The sequence below is a fragment of the Nelumbo lutea genome, chromosome 2 (genome assembly GCF_056320005.1).
Source record: "Nelumbo lutea isolate HS-2025 chromosome 2, American lotus-T2T, whole genome shotgun sequence".
Taxonomy (NCBI): Eukaryota; Viridiplantae; Streptophyta; class Magnoliopsida; order Proteales; family Nelumbonaceae; genus Nelumbo; species Nelumbo lutea.
The window spans coordinates 42,659,897-42,674,209 of NC_142685.1; the positions used below are offsets into that span (position 1 = coordinate 42,659,897).

General features: G+C 41.6%; 1 protein-coding gene across 1 annotated transcript; it reads left to right on the forward strand.

Moving 5' to 3' along the window:
* The first annotated feature begins 1,095 nt into the window (after positions 1-1,095).
* On the forward strand, positions 1,096-5,704 carry LOC148870176 (uncharacterized). Its single transcript, XM_088969825.1, has 2 exons — positions 1,096-1,814; positions 4,993-5,704. The coding sequence occupies exons 1-2, from the start codon at positions 1,114-1,116 to the stop codon at positions 4,997-4,999; spliced, it is 708 nt and encodes a 235-aa protein (XP_088825951.1). The 5' UTR covers positions 1,096-1,113; the 3' UTR covers positions 5,000-5,704.
* Positions 5,705-14,313: the final 8,609 nt, after the last annotated feature.

The window sequence follows — 14,313 nt, forward strand, 5'->3', positions numbered from 1 at the left end:
AACAACTATATAGGAGAGGTATTCATGTATTTTGGTTTTGAGGGGGAGAATAACACAAATGCCCCTTGATAGCTATATAACAACTAGTTTGGGGGCATTTTGGATAAAGTGAACATACAAAAAATTATCCAGTTTTTGTCGCCATGACATGTGATCTACTAACCTCTCCAATGTCTACAGTTCCATCGGAGTCTTGTTATAATGCAGGAACTAGGGTGTTGGACAACAAGAGAAACTATATGAATGATGAAAGCCTAGATATGTGCATTTACTTTAAAGATTGGTTGGATTGTGAAGATAAATTACAAAACAAAAGGATGACATGACACTACGTTTCACCTTAAGAAGATGATAAAAGTTAAGAACAATAGGAGAAAACGATGAAGTCAATATTTTTTCTATACTCAATAGTTGTATAACATTTTTTTCAAATTATTGTAAAATTTGTTTTAATTTTATTTAATTTATTTGATTTTTTTAATAATGTAATTTTTATTTTCAATTTGTAACTATATTATATTTTTTTATATTTTATTAATTTTTTTCATTTTCTAATTTTTATATTTCATTGATCCAACCATTGTATGCTTTGTATCATTCAAATTTAAATGAAATAAAATTAATATTTTTTTTCAATTTGTTATTCACTTTGAGTCTTTGTTTTCTTGGATTTTTTATTTGATTAAGTATATTTTTTTCATTTTTTTTTGTTAGATTTCTTATTTTTTTCAAATAGTTCATAAAGGAAAGTTAAATATTTAAGTTTTACTTAACAAAGAAATAAAAATAAATAAAAAAAAACAGTATAATCCAGTTTTGTCCATGCCCAAGGCCTAGCATGACCTACAGCTCGCTCCACTCAGGCCCACGGCACGGCATGGTCTTGGGCCATGGGTCATGCCAAAACGATCCCCAAATTATCTCTAGAGGGCAGGACGGCCTATAGGCCGGAAGGATACGACCCGTTTTACACCTCTGTCATATCGGGCTTTGAACTTGGGCTCGTGCCTCAATAATATTGATAACAGGTGAAAGCCCGGCGGCCCATGAACAGGTCTAATATAAGCATGGGAGATATTCGAAATGTGCGGTGACGTTGGTGTGAGGCGCTTTATGTGGAGCAAATCGGATACAATCCAAAACCCCTGCTTAAACCCTTCCAGTCCAGTAACTTCCCCGTTGCTCCTCCATCAGAGACAAGACAGAAACCCAAAACAAGTGAAGATGAGTTCTTACAACGACTACAGTAGCTTCGACAGTCTCCTCCTCCAAAGCATGATGGGTAGATTGCAACTCCGATCTCCTTATCTCCATACGAACTCTTACCTCTCCCAAAGCTTGGAAGATTTATTACTCGATAACAGCTCCGTTGACGACAACTTCGACGACGAAGACAAATCCCTGATGGCCAAGGAGGAATCAAAGCTCGAGAAGGAGATCATCCGCACAATCCTTAGCGCCAAGACCGAAACCCTAAAACCCAATTCAGGACAAGCCGTCACGATTGGTGATCACCACATATGTGTTGGTTTCCATGAAGAGACGGGCTCAAATTATCGTGTTTGGGAGTGGCACGGCCATATCACGTTGTTCGATGAGGAGAATGGCTATACGCCCGAGTATATTTATGGTAATTACTTTGAGAGGTTGCCCTTGAAGCCAACTCCAGACGAAAACACGGATGGAGAGAAGGAGGAGGGAGATGAAGAAGAGGTGCGGAAAGCTGAGAATTTGGGGCTGAGAGAGTTGATCGATAGTGGAGATTCGATCACTGGCCGGATTCTTCGTCGGAATTTGTATGCGGGTTCTCCGAGGTATGGCTTCATTGGCATTTGTTTTTTCCCGGTTTCCCCGCTTTGTTTCTAGCATTTCCCGGTGCCAGTGTGCTTTGTATATTTTTGGGAGTTGAATGTGTATCTTGGACATTTTCATGTTACCTAAACTGCTGTTGAATTATGACTTCTATATATGCACCATGATTTTTCATGTTATTTATTCAGTTCACAGTTCTTTACGTTGCGTTGGTTTTGGTTCCCGCATTTTTTTGGTTGGGATGGGGCGAAGTTAGATGTTAGACATTGTTATGGTCAGTATTGTATTGCATTGCACGGTAACAGTTTATCTATCGTGGTTAGACCTGCATGGTCGTTTATTCAAACGTCAATTGATATTCTGGGAATGGGATATTATGAAGTACATTAGAGAAAAACCCATTGATGGAGGAGGTATGACAAGCTTTATGCAGATGGCTTACATATTTATACTATACCTATTGGTGATTATATTTCTGAGTATGATTGTATGAGGATAAATATTTCTCAAACTATTTCCTTCAAGTGCCCATTTGTCGATTCTCTTCATTCTGTATATATACTTCTTTTCATACAAGAACATTGGTCCACCCCTACCAAGACTCCAGAGAGCTGGGACCAACATTGGGTAGTGGTTAGTGTTATTTTTTTTGATAAGTAATGGTTAGTGTCATTGTCCATTTACTGCTTAATAAAACTTTTAAGTTACCAAGCAAGAAAATGTTCATTTATTGTTTTGTTATCAATTTGTCATGGTCTACCCTATTCACTTGGTTACTTAGGCATGACATGGAAGTATTACTATAAAAAGACCATTCTGTAATGCTGGTCCTGGGTATTGGGAGGGGTGAACTGGACATTGGCTTAATCAGAACATGTATTAGCATGAATTGTCTGCTATCAGACTTGAATCTGTGGTCTCACACAGGTTCATGAATGGGGTAGAATTTAGACAGGTAGATGAAGTAGGATTTTGAAACTTGAAAGTTGATAAGATAAAAAGGAGATAAAGAAAAGAGTAGAAAAAGAGAAAAGAAGTTGGAGTATGCATTTAAGTTTCGTGAAATTTGGAACAGATTCTGAAATTCCATTAAAATTTGTGGTAAGATTTCAGTTTTGAAGCAAGCTGGAAGTTGGGACCCAGCAAAAAACCTTACTCATTTGAATTTAAATCCTTGACTGAGTCATACATATATATGGAGAAAAGGTTTCCTTATTGGGTTAGTAGGGAGCTTTTGCATGTATTCTATTGTATTTTAGCTATTTGAGGAATCTTATGGTGAATCCAAACCATTCATCAGATAGGGAACCTTCTGGATTGGCCAATGGCCATGTGTTGAATCTTGCAGTCCATGTCAGCCCTATCTTAGATTCTCAATCTTAGATTGAACATGTTATATTGTTCCTCATTCTGGTTGTTCTCTTACTTTTCATTGTAATCATCATATATTTCTTGATATTAAGTTATTAACATGAATAACAAGAGATATGCCTTATATAAATTTAGCGTTTTCTACGTGTCCTTGTCCTCCAGTCTAAATCTCTTTCCCTGTTTGTATTAGTGGTTATGCCTGCTTATAGTTACCTTACATTTTAGCTAGTAAGGCTCGTTTTGATTTTTAAACCCAACCTCAAGTACTTGAGCGTTTTTAAGCAGATTGTTTGATAATTGCTTTTGAGTAGAAATAATATTTGGTATTTTTTTTGTTTGATTCTGGGCTTGTATTACGATAAAATATTAAAGGGTTAAAAAGGTAGTTGTCAAAAAAAGTTAGAAGGATTAAATACGCAGTTAATTTATTAGACATAATTACATATGAAGAATCGTGGCAATTGCTCTGATATTGCTGACAAAAGAATTGATCTGATGTTCAGTTTTCCCAAGGATAGCTGTTAACAATATCTTTCTCTTAAAGTCGCTTTTTGTATTTTCTTAATTAAGAAGCCCTTGGATTTAAACTTTTCAAATATCAAATGATATGTCTTTTGTAATTCTGCTACGCTGTAAACCTTATCATTATCACCCAAACACATGTAAAGTCATGGATGTTTTCAACTTTACAAGGCAATGGCTATACTTGAAAAGGTTGTCCTTATGCTTTACTTTTCCCAGTGTAATCTGGGGGTTGGAATTTTGTGGTCACAATCTAGTTCTTGAAAGGGGCCATTGTTTGGTGCAATGGTATACTTGACTGACAAGCATAAGAACACTAGTTTGAATCTGAGAGCGGCCTCTTTTTTTTTTCAAAAGATTCTAAGGGTGGCCACTTTGCGGAAGAAAATGAAGGTTAGGATAATATCATTCCCACCCCTCCCAAGACCCCTGTTAACTGTGACTGAGAACATCAGGTAAGCCATGCTGGCAACGCTAGCTTGCAGTTCTGCTATGCAATTATCTGTTTTTCCTAGGGTGGGGAGTCATTCCCGGATGTTTCTTTGTGCCTTCTATGCTCTGCAGTAAGGATAGTATCCATAATATTGAAATATAACTTGGACAATGTTTTCTTATACTAAAGTTGACCTCAGGAATCATATTCAGTGATTCCAGGCACTCTGGTACAAATTCCAGGAGTTAAATTCCTGCATATCAGAAGAGGGGTGATTATTTCTGTCCATAATATTGCTAACCTAGTTCTACAGTTGTCTTCTGTAGCCTATTTGAATCCAACATCCTCCTGCAGGCTGCCTGGTTGTTGCCTGTCTCAGGATGGTAAACAGTAAACATCATAACTGCAGGCATTCCACAAACCAAAGCCATCCCTAACCCACTTAGGGGCATCCCAAATATTAAATGTATCACGATAGCGGTGAGATGGATTTCCTGATTAGCCCGGTCCATTGACATCCCTAGGTTTCATCGTAAGTTGTTGCACACGTTTCTTTCTTTTTTTTTTTTTTTTTTTTTTAAATAGAAAAGTTGTTGCACACATTTCACCATTAAACCTGAGAGCTATGTCAGTTGATGAATCTAACCAATTAGTTATCAGAACAATCAAATTTGGGTCCTATCTGGGCTTTATTTATGTTCTCTTCCTTTCTACACACTCACAAATGCAGGCATGCAAGTTGCCAAATTGTAATGCAGAGAGTTGATTATTATAATTATGTTATTTTCCTGCCATAAAATGTTTACTTATGTATGAGCATTGCCTTTGTTTTTCCACTTTTTTGAAATTTCCAGATTTTAGTTGGGGAGACTCGTAATGCGTTGGACTGCCAAGAAGACCTGGGTCCGATCTCTGAAGAGGAGACTGTATTTGTTTATATTTTATGGTCTTTGTTATACGTTGTTTTTAGCAAAGGTTTTTAAAACCGGACCGGACATGAACCGTTCTGGGTCTTGTTCCCAGGTCAAACGGTCTGACCATCTGGTCCGAATGGATGAGCCGCTGTGACAAAAAATAAAAAAATTTAAAATTTAAAAAACCCCCCAAAACAGCCAAACACCATTCTCGGGTCAAATGGCTTGACGGTTTGACCGCCCGGATCAGCAGTTTGCTAACCAAATCAATATTTTTTGGCCAAAAAGTAATTTTGGGGAAAATGGGAAACAGTCAGGTGAATGTTCCCGGGTTTTCTGGTCCGGTCCGGTTTTGAAACCATGATTTTTGGATGTCTCTCTCTGGCATAGCTCTAGAGGTCTCTCAAGAGTATAAACTTAAGTGAGTTGTCGCAAGTGCAGAGCTATATGAGTGTGTTGTGGCCGTCTTTCATTCAGAAGGGGGAAAAGCATAAAAATATTAAAGTAAGAAGAGAACTAAAGGTATTGATCTTGGCAGCGGTGCTCTGGTATGTTTCAAATGCATGTTTATCTTAAAAATCTAAGGTGACAGTGACAGTCATTTGGTGGTTCAATTGAAAATTGAAATACAATGAGCAGCAGGGTGTTTCAATTCTTGATTCTTGATACAGAGAGGCAAATACTCAAAACACTATGCATACATCTGTCCCGTTATATAAGCATGTATGTATGTTATTTGTGGAATGTGCCTGTGTTGTTTTAGGTGTAACTTATATTTATATTTTATTTTTATTTTTTATATATTAAGGAAGCTAAAAATTAGGATTTAAGGCCAAAGAAGTTTTTTAGGCAAAAATAGTGGAAAAGAGCCTTCAGCCCCTGACCACCAAACATAGTTATGGTTTTCAAAAGTATTAATTTATACCCCCGTGACTTGTTGGTTGGTCAAATGGATCAATGGTTCAATTGTCCATGTCAATGGTTTTTTAACTAATTTAATGATTTTTAATTAATTTCAGGTTTGGAATGAATTAAAGGCTGTTAATGGACTCCAAAGGTTCAATACCTGATTCGACTTTGAATTAGGTTATCATGGATTTAGATGTTATAATTTGCATCCTATTAATAATTGAATTGAATGTGAATTTAACCCTGTTTTATACTATTAAAAAATCGAATCCAATAAAATATTATTATTTTATGTATATGTAATATATAATATATGCATAAATGTAGTTTCAATAAGCATGGATGATGATGACAGAGGGAGTGGTTAAGTTGATATGTTAACCGGTTTGCTCCATCAAGGACGTGGAATCAATTCCCACAACTATTGAATTTTGGGAGGGGGTTATTAGTGTATCACCAATATCGGAAATAAAAAAGGCATGGATAATGATGATGATGATGTAGTATGATTATATGTAGATCGTGTATAATTATATAAAGTTTGTAATTTATAAATTTATATCTTATATTTTTTGGTAAATAAATATCTTACATTTATTAATTAAAAATAATTAGGGCTTTTTATTATTTCTTTGTTTTTTTGGTCATTTTAAACACAATAAGAGCTTCAGATGCAAATACAACTGCATCTAATCCAAACCTGATCCGTTGACGTCCCTAATAGAATTGATGCTAGTTAACAATATAAACGGTTCAATCACCCATGTTTCATTAACTGCTTTTGAGGTCAAATCAGCACCACCACTATCTTATCACTCATCATCAACTTACCAATATAAGACCTATGGAAATTAGGTATTACTTATAGGGAAAAGTGATATCCATCTCAAAAGAGGGTAAATAATTTTTCCACATAGGTACCTCCAATAAAAGGTAAGTAGCTTTCCTACTAGGGGAGTTGTGACAAATTTATCCATTTTAATAATGTATTTTTTATAAATAGATGAGTAACTGTATAGTTTACCTAAGAAACAAACTTACACAACACTTGCCCCATAAAGTGATATTACCAAGGTAAAATAGCTATACTTGCTCACTTTTGTGAAAGTCAATAAAGCTATTCTTCGAATTGCAAAGGTTGTTCTATTATGTACTTGAATTGTTATATGGTAATTATCAAAAGAAAATGTTATATGGTTTCTCCTCCCTCTTTCGGTTGAACATGTAATCACATATAATAGCAATGAGATTTCCTATAAGCAAAAACTTTGCACACACTCTAAAAATATTGTTGCATGAGAATCCAATCGCACATTGGGAACATCTATTTTAGTCCCCATCAATGTTTGTTAACTATTGCCCCCTACTCCATGCTTATTAGCTTCTCATGGTTCAAAGTATCGATGTGCACTTGTGTATTAACAGGGGCGTATCGGTACTAAAAAATACCTATTCAAAGGTTTTTTTTTCAAAATTTGATTTTTAAAGATATTTTTAATGTTTTTTTATTGAAATAAACGGGGTCCCGAAACACCTATAAATAGGTGTATCAAGACCAAAAGATACAATACGATATGCCCAATACGGGGCGTATCGTATCGATACTTTGAACCTTCTCTTCCCCCCTCCCCCCTCCTCCCCCACTCCCCAAGAAAAATCGTGGCCCCACCCTTGTACAATTGGATGGATGCTATGTGCAAAGTTTTTGCTTTTAGGAGATCCAAGGTCCATAACATACCATATTGCTTTGTGATGCATGTTTTTCAACCCAAGCACGACTTTTGTATATATACACACACACACTATATGTTTATTCCTTGTTCCTCTTATCTATTTTCAAGTAATAGTGAGATCTTTATTATTTTTTGATTATGGTGTCTTTCAATCTAAACAAATAAGTTTTTTATCGAATAAAAAACTTCATTTTTTCAAATTTATGGTAGGGTTCAGGCTTAGACCTAGGCTTTAGGCTTTATATAAGGCTCTGTTTGGTTTGTGGGATGGGGATGAGAAAAATGAATCTTTTTGTTTTAAAGGAAATAGAGGGATGGGATGAGAAAAATGTGGGATGGTAGATACCAAAATCATAGAATCAGAAAAAAACTCGAGAAACCACTGTTACCATTGGACTGGCAAAGAACCACTGTTACTGGCCTTCTTCTTCACCATATGCTGGCAAGGAACCAGTGCGAGGGGTAGCGACGATTTGCGGGGTGGGGGGTGGGGGGGCAGCAGCGATTTTCACTAGGTAGTGCCTTTCCTTCCATCTTCCTCTTCTCTCTTCTCCCTTACCTCCTTTTTCTTCCTATTCTTCTCGTCTTCCTCCCTTTCTCTGATCGTCGTTGCAATCATGGAGCTCTATTCTTCATCTTACATGAATCTGGCGAAGAACTAGCTCGTAACAGTGTTTTCCTATTATTTTCCCATATATAAAACCAAGCAATGGAAGTGTAAATTTTTACACTTTCCCTTCCCATCCCATCCCACCCAAATCTTCCCACAAACTAAACGGAGCCTAAGGGCCTGTCTCAGGCTCAAGACCTAGGCCCAATGGTCGGGCCAAGTTCAGGCTTTAGGCCTAAATGTATTATGTTAATACAAAGACAAAGCCTGGTTCGAACTCGACCCGTAGGTCACGATCATGTCTATACGTAATCACTTGTGAGATGCATTATGATGATTGATGAGTGAAATGACTATTTTTTTAGGATAAGTACACTACACTCCATCTCCAAATTCTGAATTCCAAACAATTCAAAGTTTCAAACACCTCCACCTATAACACCAATGAATTCGAATTAGTTAAACACTTTAGTTGTTCAATTGGTTGTGGAACCAATGATGAGGTTCCACATCAGTAATAAATTCATGGGCCCCATAGTAAAAGATGCAAGCCCCATGTATTTAATATTGGTGTGGAACCTTATCATTGGTTATACGACCTGTTGAACAACTAAAGTGTTCAACTAAACCTTGTTCAACACCAATACCTTCCCGTGTATTGGCATCAACTATGAACTGGCACCTATCCCAACTATACGGTGGAGCTAAGATTTATTAGGGTGGATTGAACACTACCCCCAACGATTATAGCTGATAAAGGAAACTTTTGAGTCTTATTATCAATAAAAATAATGTTTTTAACATAATTTATATAATAGGGTAACTTAAGAAAAAAAATAAAAAAAGGGTAGAAATACTATTCATCTAATTCCTTCTTTAGACCATCGAACAAATCTCCCCATCTCCGATCTCTATTGTTCTCTTTCCTCTTCCTCCTTTCGATGGCCATGAAAGAGCTTCATTACCGCTTCCTAAACCCTTGGCCCCCCTTTGGATTCCATTGAAGCTTTAATCACAAGCTGGTTATTTAGGTAGAGAAATTTGTTTGTATCCATAAGAAGGTGAAGGTCTTCTATCTCTATGAGAAGCTTCCAAAAGTTGTCTTTATCAGCTATAATCCCAAAAGAAAACCCAATATATGAACAAAAGCCATGAATAACATAAGCAGAAGGCACACCTCTGTGATTTATCCTCTCACCATCAATCCTCCCTCTTCCCACTACAATATGTCTCGACACAATACAATCATTTGGCGCATCATCATCTGCGAAAACGACCCCAAGAGAGCACCAAGCATCAAGGACAACTACAACAGGAGTTGGATTCCCCATAGACATTGTCTCTGTGACATGATGGGTTTTCTTCCTATATGTGTTCCTCTGCTTCTTTTTCCTTACCTTCTTCACTTGCCAAACTGCTGAAGACCGAATAGCCTCTGGTGCTAATACCTATAAATGGATGTGCATCCAAGACCTCTGGATGCCACAAATGTAACGCTCTTCTTTTTATCCTTCAATGCCAAAAACATGTCAGAACCCTTCTTGTTGTTATTGGTGGAGGTGAATGTGGAAATGAATAGAGAAGAAATAGAGGTTTTATCATGAGGGAACTGAATCGACTAATTGGTATAAGAGATTTGTGGGGTTGGATTTGGAGCTGTAATGGGTTGTGATGGAGGAAGATTTGGCCCGACCTCTTGGCCACCCAACACATGGAAGCAACCGAGGGTGACTTGGTAGGAGCGGCAGCTAGACACGGCAGTGAGATCAAGGCACGAGCTTCGAGAGGAGGAACCAGCGGTCCGAGCTTCGAGAGGAGGAACCAGTGGTCCGAGCTCCCCAAAAGGAGCCCGAACTCTCCCTTTGACCCCGAGCCTTACGAGGAGCGCAAAGGGCAACAGCCCGAACTGGCCCACCCCAGGGTAGTTCGGGCCACACTTCTATCCGAACTCAAGACTTCACCTCGCACACCACTCCGGCACTTCGTCTTTAGGCCGCCGAACTGAACAACCGTACCTGACACCAAAGGAGTCCATATCCTGAGGCAGCACGCTTGACTGACTTAGGATCTAACGCTTGACAGCCACACTTCAATGGCCACCTGCCACCGCCACCTCCAGTTATAGAGACGGCTCCGACAAAGAGAACAGTGGCGGTTGTCTGCCCCAACAGAGGTGATGACACCCGAATTGGCAAAAGTGCAGATGTAATGATACCCGACCTGACAGGAGCTTGGGAGTGAGTGTGCGAAGTGGTTATAAAAGGCCCTCTTCCCCCCAAGAATGGAGGTACGTGATAACTTTGCGCCATCTGGTTTTATCTTGCCTTTGAGAAAAGACTAACTTGAGCTTCGGAACACTCTCACCGGGTTCCTCCCCGGAGACTACTCGCTTTCTTCCCCTTTTCAGGCACCTTTTGCTCCAGTCAGAGGCAAGATCGTTGACAGCTAGGACCGACCGGATTGTGCTCCATCAATTGGAGCCGTCTGTGGGAACGCTTCTAAAAGCCTCCCTCTAAAACTTTCGTAGCACCTTTTTTCCAAAAACCCCAACACCCATGGCTTCTTCCAGCAATGTCGGACGTAGCACGGAGATGAACACCACCGGGGAACAACTTCAAGTCCCCGTGGTGTGCATCGGACAGTTCACCATCCCCCTTCCGGTGGATGGGATCCCCAACCTGAATGCGCCATGAACAGTGGCACCCGTGAATCTTCCCGCCATGAACTTCCCCCTTCCTCCCTTTGTTGGAACCACCTTTGCTGAACCAACCATTGTTCCCCCGACAACTAGCCAGAACCAGCTTGATGACCTGGTGCATGGCATGCAGGCCATCCAAGCCCAAATGCAGTAGCTTCAACAACATCGAATCTACCAGCAGCAGATGTTGCACCATGTATCCCAATACCACTACTAGCAGCAGTTCCCCCAACTGCCTCAAAGTCAGCCGCAGCTCTCACCTCGGCACCCCGCCGTTAGACGAGCCAAGCCCCCCTTTAAGACGGGCGCCCCCACCAGGAAGCTTCCCAAGCTCGGGCCTCCCAGACTCAGAGCCCCTCTAGAAGCCAGGCTTCATCCTCCGACAGGAGAGAGAGAGCGGCTGCCCCGCCTCACCACGCGTCGGCGGACTAGGAACCCGATCCATCAAGTCAACATCACCTCGGCGCTCTCAGGACGAGCCCTTGCACACCAAAAACCGGTTCAGCGCCTTAGCCACGGACTACCTCTAGCAGTCCAGGCCCATCGAGCTTGGGAACATCGAGGCAAGCAGTGCCAACGCTGGGCCTTCCAAGCAACAGAGGTGCCACTGGCGAAGCCACCGAACTGCAACCTGTGTTCTGCCCGAGCTCCGAGGTGAAGAAGAAGCGAGCTCGGAAGAGGTAAAGGCTGCCCCTATCCTCTTAGTCTCTTCCCCTGTCATCAGAACTCCTTGTAGTTCCTATGCTCAAAGACTTCAAACTCCCCCCACTCGACAAGTATGATGGGTCCTTTGACCTCAGCGACCATGTTGATGCCTTATAGTCCCAAATGCACTTGGCTAGGGCCAGTGAGTCCTGTATGTGCATAGCTTTCACTACCACCTTCAGAGGAGTGGCTCGCTCCTAGTACAGGAACCTAGTCCCCGAGTCAATAAGGAGTTGGGCCCAGTTCATGCAGGTCTTCATCGTGCACTTCGTCACCAGTAAGCAGTGTCTCCGAACCGAGGAGAGCCTCCTCGGCATGGTCCAGAAGGAAGGGGAGTCCATCCGCAGCTACATCAAGTGGTTCAATGACGCATGCCTACAGATCCCATGCCTGAACCCTATAGTTCAGCTCACGGCAGCTAAGATGGGGGTGACACACAAGGAGTTCAAGTGGCACATAGTGGCCAACCAGCCCGCGACCATTGCCGAGTTCCTTAAGCTAGCGGACAAGTTCATGTGAATGGAGGAGGAGATCAACCAAAGGACTGGGGGCGGGTTTGAAAAAAGAAAGAGAGAAGAACTCCCCAATCAAGGAGACAACCGGAAGGATCCAACTCGAGCGCCGAAACCAAGCCAGCCGTTTCGAGCTCCCATGGCAAGTTGGACAGACTACATGCCGTTGAACACGAAGCGGGCTAAGATCTTGATGATGATTAAAGACGCCCTGTACGTAAAGTGGCCACCTCGCCTAAAAGGAACCCAAATGAGATGAACAAAAACTTGTATTGCAGTTTCCATAGAGACCATGGTCATAGTACAAAACATTGTAATAATCTCCTCGACGAGATAGAGGAACTCATCCGTCGCGGGTACTTAAGAAATTTTGTACAACATAATAATAATAATAAGATAGGTCGGCAAGGGGAGCACGGTAAGGATGCTCTCAAGTCTAGCAGTAGGCCGACCGAACAGTCACAAAGACAGCCTCCGGAAGAGGGGCCAGTTCGGGGAACCATCCACGTGATAGTGGGAGGTTCGGTAGTAGTGGGTTGTACTTTGGCAGTGGCTCGAGCGTTAGTTTGCGAAGCTGCCCGGGAAGAGCAGAACCCTCCAAAGAGGCCGAAGGCGGAGGAACCGATTTTCTTCACGGAAGACGATGTGCGAGGGGCCCACTACCCCCACGATGATGTGCTTGTCATAAAACTAATGATCAGCGACTTCGAAGTCAGGCGCGTGCTTGTTGATTCAGGCAGCTCGGCAGACATTCTCTTCAAATCGGCATTTGACCAGCTTCAGTTGCAGAGAAGCGAGTTGAAGCCCGCAAACACTCCTCTGGTGGGCTTCAGCGGAGAGGAAGTCAGGCCCATTGGGAAAGTGACAGTACTTGTGGAAGTCGGCGCCCTGTGCGATCAGACTCAACCACGATTTCCTGGTGGTCACGACCCCCTCCCCATACAATGCCATAACAGGGCGGCCAATCACTCATGTCCTACGGGCAATGGTCTCCACCTACTACTTGGCAATGAAGTTTCCTACAGACTTCGATGTGGGAGTAGCGCGGGGCAACCAACTCGAGTCCCGCAAGTGCTATGTTGCCGCCCTGAAGGGAAAAACCAAGGTAGCCAACGACCTCAAATTAGAGCAGCCTGCGGAGCAAGGCGAAGAACGAGTTGCGCCCACAGAAGAAACGGTCGCGATCCCAACTTCAGCTGTGGACCCAGCTCGGACGCTACAGATCGGTGCTTCCGTCCAGGAACCTCTACGATTCGAACTAGTAAGTTTCTTACTTCAAAATTTAGATATTTTTGCATGGTCCACGACCGATATGCCCGGTATTGACCCAATTTTATAACTCACAAACTTAATACCGACCCTGAAGATAGGCCCGTTAGACAGAAAGAACGCAACCTAGCCTCGGAGCGATGGAAAGCAGTCGACGAGTAGGTCTTGAAGCTTTTCGCAGCCGACTTCATAAGAGAAGTCCATTAACCGAGTTGGGTAGCCAACCCCGTTCTGGTAAAGAAGGCCAACAACAAGTGGTGCATGTGCGTTGACTACACTGACCTGAACCGGGTCTGCCCCAAAGACTGCTTCTCACTGCCCAGAATTGACCGCTTGGTAGACGCGACCTCGAGGCACGAGTTGCTGGGTTTCTTAGATGCCTATTCTGGCTACAACCAAATCAGAATGGATTCGGCCAATGAGGAAAAGACCTCGTTCATCACAGAGTTCGCCCTATATTGTTACAAGGTTATGCCCTTCGGATTAAAAAATGCTAGGGCAACCTTTCAAATGCTTGTGAATAAGCTGTTTCAACCCTTAATTGGCACGATGCTATGTAGATGACATGGTTGTCAAGGCACAACTCTCGCACAAATTAATACACGATTTGTGTTTTGTATTTCAAATCTTGAGACAATTCAACATGAGACTAAATCCGAACAAATGTATCTTTAGTGTCACCTCGGGCAAGTTCCTAGGGCACATCGTTAACCGGCGCGACATTGAGGCCAACCCGGACAAGATTAAGGCAATCATAGACATGAGACTGCCCCGAAAATTGAAGGAGGTCCAAAGGTGAAATGGTCGCATAGTCGCCCTGGGCTG

What these genes read in the sequence shown, in the direction of transcription:
- LOC148870176 (XM_088969825.1), top strand. Translation starts at nt 1,114, where the DNA reads ATGTGGAGCAAATCGGATACAATCCAAAACCCCTGCTTAAACCCTTCC.